A 10059-nucleotide genomic window follows, 5' to 3' on the forward strand; every position below is an offset into this window, starting at 1 on the left:
TCCTGGGTAAGGGGTGGCAGAGTGCTGTAGGTGGGAAAACCCATCCAAATTCCCTCACACTGATAAGATAAAACATTCTGGCTTTGGAGGGAGGAGGGCCAGGTTTGAAATCAACTCTGCCTCTTGCCAAAGTTTTAAATATTTTCAACTGTAAAATGGATTTATTGCTACTTGACCTGACAGTGTAGTTCTGAAGACTGAATGAGAGACATACAAGGCAAGTGTACACGTTGATGAGGCGACCACACTCCACTGCTCATGCCTTCTGGAGATTCTCTGCTTGTCTCTGGAGCAGGGGAACTGCAATTCACCAATGTACACATGCACACACTCCTTTAAAGGAGTCACTTCACATTTCTTTCCAAAGCTTATCACTGTTTGGCCATGGTTCTTGAGTATCATTTTGTGTTTTTGGTAACTGTGCAGTGGAGGAGTAATGAAATGATGGTAATGGTCCATGTAGAACCTCCTTCGCCCGGTGATCTGCCCGAACATCAAATGGTGCAGAACATCTAGAAAAAGGTACTACGGAAAAACGTCCTCAATGTCCTCAACTAAGTTCCAGTGTTTGTTTCAGCTCATCTATGCCACCTGCAGCTCAACCAGCATTTAAAGACTCACTGTTCAACCTCAGATATTTATTATTTGTGCCTATGAGAGAGGGAAAAATATACCACCAAGAAAACATTACAGATTGACATAAAAAAAACGTTCCTTTCTCCCTCCTTAAAAAACACACACACAAAAAAACCCTACAGGGCTGGGTGCAGAGGTTCATAACTGTAATCCCAGAACTTTGGGAGGTCAAGACAGGAGGATCACTTGACGCCAGGAATTCAAGGCTGCAATGAGCTACGATCGTGCCATTGAACTTCAGCCTGGGCAACAGAGCAAGACCCAGCCTCAAAAAAAAAAAAAAAAAAAAAAAAAAAAAAAAAAAAATATTCTTGGTATATAATTAAAAATACAGATAAGAAAAAGCAAGCAATCTCTCAAATACTTACCATCCAGATATAATTATATGAACATTTTAAAGTTGTTCCTAACCTTTCTTGTGCAACACAAGCATGTATTAATATTCTGTGTATGCAATATATACCCAGACACTAGAGCCAGACTACCTGGGCTCAAACCCTGTCTTGCCATGTACATCTGTGAGATCTGGTAAACTGGCAGGATGACAGTATATTCCTCAGTGTTCTTGTGAGGGGCAAATGAGTTAAACATACCCTCAGAACCGTGCACGGCATAGAACAAGTCCTTGACAAATGAGAGCTACTGTTCCATGTCAGGACGGGAATATCAGACACACCATGTCCTTTCCTATCTGTGCACATACACAGCACACACACACGTGCATGCCTAACTACTGATATGTGTATAGGCCTGTACTGTGTGAATATGCGAAGTTCTTATGTTGAAACACACAAAATGGGATCCAATTTAAGGTAATCTATTTTTCATGTATCAGGACATTTGCATATAAGTATAGATCTCTCACCATTTTAGTGGCTAAAATACTATGCTTCTATGTAGATACACCATACTACGTACACTGTGCAACTGTTAATCCCTTAGATTGTTTGCATAATTGTTTTGAGCTGTATTTGTCGGTTATCTAATCCAAAAGCAAGCCAAATAACGATCAGAAAAGCAGCAGTCCGCAGATCAAACAAAGACTATTTTCCATCCTTTTGAACTTCAAGTTAGTGAAGTGGTTTATTCAGCCCACTCAAGTCTAGTTATGATTTAAGTCAGACCATATAATTTAATACCTGCACATTAAAAACAGTGACATTATCATTTGAGTACAGATTTTATTTAACAAAAAGGCAACATGATTCTTCCAAAATACAAATCACTACCACCTTTAAAGCTCCCATTCCAACCCTGCAGATATGTATGCACATTGCTGTGCTGTTAGCCCCTCACACATTCCAGGTGGTCCCTGAAGGTGGGGCTTTGGCACTGCAGGGATGCAGGGAAACCTCAGGTGAAAATCCACATCCGAAATTCCTTTTCCAATTCCACACTCCAATCAGTGCAATGTGGCATGACAGGGAGGATCTGGGAGGTACGTTCAGGGTAGAATCCCTCAAAGTCACAGGCTTTCATCATCATACATGCTCCGGCCATGAATCTTTGTTTTTTGCGGGGGTGGGGGCATGGGTCTTTGCTCAACAGGTTTGGAGAGATGATCGTAGATCTGAGATGAGCCAATAGCTGGCCTGTCCACGAACTCCACAGCACACAGTTCTGGACCATCACTGCTGCAGGGTGCCCGCTCCAGTTCCAGCACGGTGATGGTGTTTGGGGCCGAGGTCATCAGGATGTGCTGGGGCACAAACAAGGTCAACTGAGGGCCCCGGGCTGGCCAATAGCGGCCAAGGTTAAAGCCATTAATCCAGACCTGGCCCTGGAGAGACAGAGACGAGACCATCAACCCCAGATGCAGCGAAAGCCCTGAGGAAGGTGGGGGCCCTGATGTAGGGCAGGTCAGCAGCAATGGAGGAAAGAAATGCCCCCAGAAAGGCGGGGCTGACAGCCAGGCCCATGCCAGCCTTGGTTTCAGCTTCCTGCTGAGATAACTGGCCAAGGTGGGAATAAGGTGGATGGGGGATAACAAAAACTTGCCCCAAAGACCCACTCTTGCTTCAGGAAAATACAGGTTTGGTCCCTCTGACAGACTTCAGTGGCCACAGATGTCAGTACCAGAGAACAGTGTGGAAGTTTCTGAATTTCATCCCGGTTCCAGGGTGCTGCCTGTCCCCACAGACCAGCCTCTCCCTGACTTTTCTGTACACAGAAGACAACTGCTGAACTGCTTCCTTAAATAGATCTTTTCCTTCTTCATTCTCTTTTCCTAGAGGCAGGTCTTGACCTCACCATCTGCTGCACACCCGGTGAACACAGGGCACACAGGACTCCAGGGCCTGCATCCTGAGGTCAGACAGGTACCAGGAGTGGTCCCCAAAACAACCCCTCAAGAGGGATACGGGGTTTGGGTGAGGGAGAGGAAGAGGCTCATCCAGTTGGGTATCTACATTACTGCTGTGTTTTAATGACTCTTACAGGCACCCTCAGAGTTAGGGTGTGGATTCCATGTTTGGTTCAGGAGCAGAGGTGATGCTATAGGCTGCATAACCAATTTCTGTGAGTAGGGGAAGCTGCTTCCCATAACAAAACTGGAAGTGGAGGATAAACTCCTAAAAAACAGGGACCATGTTTAGCTTTGTCTACACAGCCTCTCTGTATGTGCTAAAATTTGCTCAAAGGGGCTGAGGGCAGTCGTTCATGCCTGTAATCCCAACACTTTGGGAGGCCAAGGCGGGCAGATCACCTGAGGTCAGGAGTTCGAGACCAGCCTGGCCAACATGGTGAAAACCCGTCTCTACTAAAAATACAAAAATTAGCCGGGTGTGGTGGCACATGCCTGTAAACCCAGTTACTCAGGAGCCTGGGGGCAAGAGAATCACTTGAACCCGGGGAGGCAGACGTTGCAGTGGGCTGAGATTGCGCCACTGCACTCTAGCCTGGGTGGTGACAGAGCAAGACTGCGTCTCAAGAAAAACAAAAAAAAATTGCTCAAAGCTAAAGGCAAGGATCAACAGTTGGCTAACTAGATGGAACATTCTATTACGAAGAAAGAAAGTGAAGAAGGGGAGATCACATACATGCAAAAGAAAGAGAAAATCTGGGAGAAGAAAGGAAAACATAAAGGGAGAAGGAATAGGAAAGAGGAATGGAAGAAGGGAGGGAGGCAGGAAAGAAACTGCAACCCGCAATGGCCCAGATATCCTAGGAGACAGCCTGGAGGAGGCCCAGCCATGGCTGACACCTGCTGAGCCCTAATCCTCATCACGTTCTGCAACACTACTACTGCTGCTCACCCCAGGGATCTTCAGTCTTCTTATGTTTGGGTATTTTTCAGCCTCCAAGTGCCCCCTTTATTTTAGATCCTTCTGAATCTCCTACCTGGGTTCATATCTGTGTCCTACCACTTACTAGCTGTCTGACCTTGGACAGGTCTCAACTCAATTTTTCATATCGGTCACTGGGGACAATGATGATGAAGGAACAGTGCGTGGCCTGTAAGTGGTAGCACTCCTTACATGATTCAAGTGAAAAGATATTGGTGTTCACATGCCTACAAAAGAAGGGGGTCCGTGATTAAAAACCACCTGTCTGTTGGATTAAGTCATTTAGAAAGAGGATGACAGTTTCACAGTTCTCAGAACTATTTCACTCTTGTTTTTACGCTGGGATATGTTATCTCATTCCATCCTAAAAGGTATATACAATGACAGCTTTACCAGGTTTTTATCAGCTTCAAATCTGCTGGTGCCTTGTTTTTGCAGTATTAGAGAACAGTAGCACTTTACTTTTGCGGTCAAGGGGGAAGACAGAGAAGTGGGAGGTCTTCGTGAGCAGCACCCAAGGAATGGCACGCATGACTACAAGCTTCATGCTGTGCTCAGGACACGGGCCAAGCCAACTCCTGACCAAATAGCAGGTGATCAGAGTGGAGGTTTGGTCCTTTCTCAAACCTCCAGTTCCATTTCATAAGCATCCAAGAGATGGGCCCTCATACGCTGGGTGGACTGTGCACCTGGTAGGTAAGCTGGAAATTGTTTTCCCTGGATCCCCTTCCCTGGATGGTTCTGGGTAAGTGTTGGTCAGAAGGGGCCCTTGCTTGAGATTGGGAAGGTGGAGGGAAGCAGCAACCATTGCTCTGGGTGCAGTGGTGCAATCCTGGCTCACTGCAGCCTCCACCTCCCAAGTTCAAGAGCTTCTTGTTCCTCCGCCTCCTGAGTAGCTGGGAATACAGGCGTGCACCACCATGCCCAGCTAATTTTTGTATTTTTGGTAGAGATGGGTTTTGCCGTGTTGCCCAGGCTGGTCTCCGACTCTTGGCCTCAAGAGATCCACCCACCTCGGCCTCCCAAAGTATTGGGATTACAGGCATGAGCCTCCAAGCCTGGCTTTTTTCTTCTTTTTTTCCTTTTTGAGGCAAGGTCTCACTCCAGACACCCAGGTTAGAATGCAGTGGCACCATCAAGGCTCACTAGTGTCAACCTCCCAGCTTAACCTCCCACATAGCTGGGACTACAGGCATGCCCCACCATGCCTGGCTAATTTTTGTATTTTTTTTAGAGATGGTGTTTTGCCATGTTGCCCAGGCTGGTCTCAAACTCCTGGTCTCAAGTGATCTTCCCACCTCAGCCTCCCAAAATGCTGGGATTACAGGCGTGAGCCACCACACCTGGCCATGCACATGTTTCCTACAGGAGGGGAATGCTAGGAATGGAATTGCTGGGTCATGGGATATGCCTGTGTCCAATTTTAGTGATACTGTAAAGAGTAGCTAGTTTTTTAAAAAGTGTGAAGGAGGAATTGAATTTTCACATTTAATTAATTTAAACTTAACCACATGTGGTTAAAAATGAACATTCTTATAAAGAATATTATACAAGGCCAGGTGTGGTGGCTCACGTCTGGAATCCCAGTACTTTGGGAAGCCAAGGAGGACAAAACACTTGGGGTCAGGAGTTTGAGACCAGCCTGGCCAACATGGTGAAACCCTGTCTCTACTAAAAGTATAAAAATTAGCCAGGCATGGTGGCAGGTGCCTGTAATCCCAGCTACTCAGGAGGCTGAGGCAGGGGAATTGCTTGAACCTGGAAGGTGGAGGTTGCAGTGAGCTGAGATTGCACCACTGCACTCAGTCTGGTGATAGAGCAAGACTCAGTTTGAAACAAACAAAACAAAACAAAAACAGTGTTACACAAGAAGCTACTGCACTGGACTACAGAGCTAAGGTATGGTGAGATCCTAGTGACTTCATCATTAGACCATGATCTCTCCATTTCTCTCCATCCTCACAGCCTGACTTCCAGAGCAAGTCATAAATCAACCTTGTCTTAGACTGCTGCAGCTTCCTCATAGTCTCCTGACTCTATTAACTCTAGAATCTAGGCTCTGCATAGCTGCCAAAGTGAAAATAGGATGCTTTTCACACATTTCTGTTTCTAACCTCCTTCCTGTGGTCCACAGCCCATACCTTCATCCTTTCCTCCTTGTCTCTGCCGCACTCCCCCTTGCTCCACCCTCCACTACTTTTCTTTCTTTCCTTTCTTCTCTCTCTCTCTCTCGGGCTATGTTGGAGTCCAGTCGCTATTCACAGGCACAATTCTAGCACAATACAGCCTTCTGCCTCAGCTTCCCAAGAAGCTAGGTCTTCAGATGTGCACCACCACACACAGCTCCCCAATTACTTTAAGTTAGTCTCACTTAGGCATCAGCTCGTCGCCATGAGCGAACACTATTCACCTTGACCTGAAGCCTTCTCATCACTCAGGCAGGGCCACGATTCTCCTCCTTAATGCTGGGTTTTCCATTCCAAGTCACTCACTATCATTTAATTTTTTCTTTTTCTTCTAGTTATTATCATGATTTGAAATTCATATCTTCTGTTTGATGACTAGTTCAGGAGCTATTTCCAGCTATAACACAGGCTTTAGGAAGGGAAAGGCTTTGTCCATTTTGTTTGAGGCGAGATTCTCCGCATGCAAGAGAGTGATACTCAATATACACTTAGTAGCACTCATGGCTGCTGCTGATACTTGGTGATAATTCTGCCAAGAAAAGATTCACTGAAGAGGTGACGTGAAGCCCTTCTGAAAGAATTCTTCACGTTCCTCTGCTCCCAGTTTAAGAGTTTTAAAGAATATTGTTCACTCAAAGAAAAACATTTGCCTTCCCTCCTTGATTAGAACCAATGAAAAACACATTAATATAATTTAACTTTAAAAATTCTATTTAAAAAATATATACATTGATTTTTATTTCTCTTTAAAAAGTTATGCTTTTGCAATTATTTTTGGTGGGGAGGTATGCGTGTGTTGCTGAATATGATCTAAAAGTTGATACACTCTTAATGAAGTTAGCCCCGTGGGGGCCACACGTCTATACAGTGAACACCAGTGGTTTCCGGGGCTGCCTAAGGCAGTCTCAGTTAAAATAGTTCCATGACAAAGTGACTTTCTCTGACCATGGCTTGACCCTGGCAGACTCCCCACCCTTTGCTGTAATCACCAAGGCAATAATAATAGTTTCATAAATATGAGGTTCCTGGAAATGCCTGACCTACTTTTTTGTTGATCAGACAGATTCATGTGTTTGTCTGTCTGTTTTAAACTATCTGGATAAATGGAATTTAAAACAAAAGTTTTGTTTCCTTCCTTTTCCTCCCTCCCTCCCTCCCTCCCTTCTGAGACAGGGTCTCACTCTGTCATTCAGACTGGACTGCAGCCGCACTATCATAGCTCACTGCAGCCTCGAATTCTTGGACTCAAGCGATCCTCCTGTGTCAGCCTCCCGAGTAGCTGGGACTACAGGTGTGAAACTATTTGTCAGGGGGGAGGCCAGCACGTGTTGTTGTTAGTCATCACGGCCAGCTAACTTAAAAACCATTTTTTAAAACAGACATAGAATCTCACTCACTATGTTGCCCAGGCTTGTCTCCAACTCCTGGCCTCAAGAGATCCTCCTGCTTTCACCTCCCAAAGTGCTGGGATTACAGGTGTGAGCCTCTGTGCCTCGTCTCACTATTGTTTTAAGTTGTAGTTTAAAATTTTCCACACATTTTTGGGAGCTCCTTTAAAAGCAACAATAAGCTTAGGGTGAATGCTGCCTTTGTCACTCTCTGAAAGAAAACATTTACACACTTGCAGGACTTAAAATGGAAAAGACAAAGGTCCAGTTAGTTCCCAAAGTTAAAGGCTCTCACACACACAGCTCATGGATCACTATGATGCTCACCTGGGAGAAAGAGAAGAAAAAGAGGAGAATTGAAAAGAAAACAGGTAAAAGCCTCTCACAAGGCTTGCTTAGAAATAAAATGTTAAATAGATCTCACTGAAATCCACAGGAGAAGATTAATTCTCCCCTTCCTTCAGAACCCCAAAGGGCTCTGCAGCTTCCTCCTCAGTCTTAGAGTAATAACGTTAAATAACTTTATAGTTTCTCTATAGTTTGGGACAGATCCAAATAGAACTGAAGCCATCAAATGCATACAATAATAGCATAAAAGATAGATCACTTCTCAGAAATCCCAAATAAAAATTCTTTTTCCTTCTCAACTCCCAACAGTTCCACCATTGCTAGACCTTTTTAATATAACGCTCACCTAACAACAGTCGTCAAACCACTTCACATATCTGGCACCAAGCTAGGAACTGATAAGCAAAAACTACTGCCTTATGTCATACTTTTTATAAAGTTCACAACCTAAAAATTGTAGGAGACCTTCTTTCACTTCTAGCCTATTTACTCATTTACAAAAGTTCTAAGAAGTTTTGTTACTAAATTAATATAATATTTGTTGAGAGAAGTCTGATGGTCTAGTTTCAAAGCTCACGGGACTTGTGACTGGAAACAGTGAATTAGATGGAAATAGTCGGTCTTGTAGGATGTAAGCGTAATTACAAATTAGATAAAAAAGAAGTTTAACAGGCATATCAAATTTAGGATGAAAGTAGGGTCCAATAGTGTTAAGACCTGTGGCATATTGAAAAGATGGCCCCAATTCTTAGTGGTTCCGTCTATCAAGAAGTAGAATCTGGCTGGGGACGGTGGCTCACTCCTGTAATCCCAGCACTTTGGGAGGCCAAGGCGGGTGGATCACCTGAGGTCAGGAGTTCCAGACTAGCCCGGCCTACATGGTGAAACCCCAACTCTACTAAAAATACAAAAGTCAGCCAGGTGTGGTGGCACACGCCTGTAATCCCAGCTACTCAGGAGGCTGAGGCAGGAGGATCGCTTGAACCCGGGAGGTAGAGGTTGCAATGAGCTGAGATTGTGTCACCGCACTCCAGCTTGGGTGACAGAGTGAGACTCCATTTCAAAAAAAAAAAAAAAAAGGAGTAGAATATGTTTCTCCATTCCTTGGATCTGGCTGGTCTAGTGACATATTTTGGCCAAACAACGTGGAAGAAGCGACATGTGAATCCTGACTTGGGCCTTAAGATGCCTTGAGCATTTGCATTCTTTCTTTGAACGCTGCTCAGTCGCCATGTGAACAAGCCCAGGCTAGCTTGCTGGATGATGAAAGAGACGTGGTCTCATCTTCTCTGTTGCCTCAGCTGACAGATGGCTAACACCCAGGTGGTCATGCCCAGCTGAGACCAGCAAAACCACCACTTGGTCTGCCAATACTTAAAATAGTGAACTAAATAAACTGCTGCTGTTTTAATCCACTAAATTTTGGGTGACTCGTTTTGCAGCAGAAGCTAACCGATACACATCTCCATGGTCAGAAGGTGCCTAAGCATGCTACTTCTCAGGAAAGTGAGTGACGTTTAAAAACTCAATTTAAAAATAGTAGAGCCATCCACTACTTAGTTCTGCTTTCACTGATCAATCACCAAATCCCATTGGGGCTCCCTCAGCCATGTCTGTGCCTTTCTCAGGACTGCTGAGAACAGCTGGCTGAGAAGACACCTGTGAGCACTCGGTACAGTGGCCAGCACATGGTAAGCTCTCAGATGTGGCTGGTACTATTATTATTTCCCGAATCTGGACCGCCCTCCCTCCCTACTGCCACACTCAAGTCCAGCTCTGTTCCTTCTCCCTGGACCACGTCTCCAGCAGAAGAGCAGCTTTCAGGGGTAACAGGGAGAGAGTTCTGTTTTATACCTATCAGGCTGGAGGTGCCTATGAGACCCCCAAAGGTGGGCTCCAGAGTCTTGTAAGAGCGGAGCTGGAAAAGGAAACGTGAGCATGTCCAGCACATCTGTGAGGACGACATCCCCCAAAAGTGTAAGAAGAGAGCCCAGGACCAAGTCCTGAGGACTGCAACATAGAAGCTGAGAGAGAAGCCTGAGACGGAACAAAGAGAGGGAGGAAAACCAGGAGAAGTTTGGGCACGCAAGTCAGGAGAAGCAATCCTCCCACCTCTCACCAGGTAGCTGCGACTGCAGGTGCCACCATGCCCCTATAACTATCCTATCCATGCCCCTATAACTATCCTATCCGTGCCCCTATAACTATCCTATCCGT

General features: G+C 45.2%; 1 protein-coding gene across 1 annotated transcript in view; it reads right to left on the bottom strand.

Moving 5' to 3' along the window:
* Positions 1-1797: 1797 nt before the first annotated feature.
* Positions 1798-10059, bottom strand: part of GLB1 (galactosidase beta 1) — a 112860-nt gene continuing 104598 nt past the window's right edge. The window contains 2 exon segments of the mRNA XM_023214668.2: positions 1798-2152; positions 2155-2416. Coding sequence (XP_023070436.1) covers positions 2118-2152; positions 2155-2416 — 297 coding nt within the window. The 3' untranslated portion in view covers positions 1798-2117.

The sequence above is a fragment of the Piliocolobus tephrosceles genome, chromosome 2, assembly GCF_002776525.5.
Source record: "Piliocolobus tephrosceles isolate RC106 chromosome 2, ASM277652v3, whole genome shotgun sequence".
Classification (NCBI taxonomy): Eukaryota; Metazoa; Chordata; class Mammalia; order Primates; family Cercopithecidae; genus Piliocolobus; species Piliocolobus tephrosceles.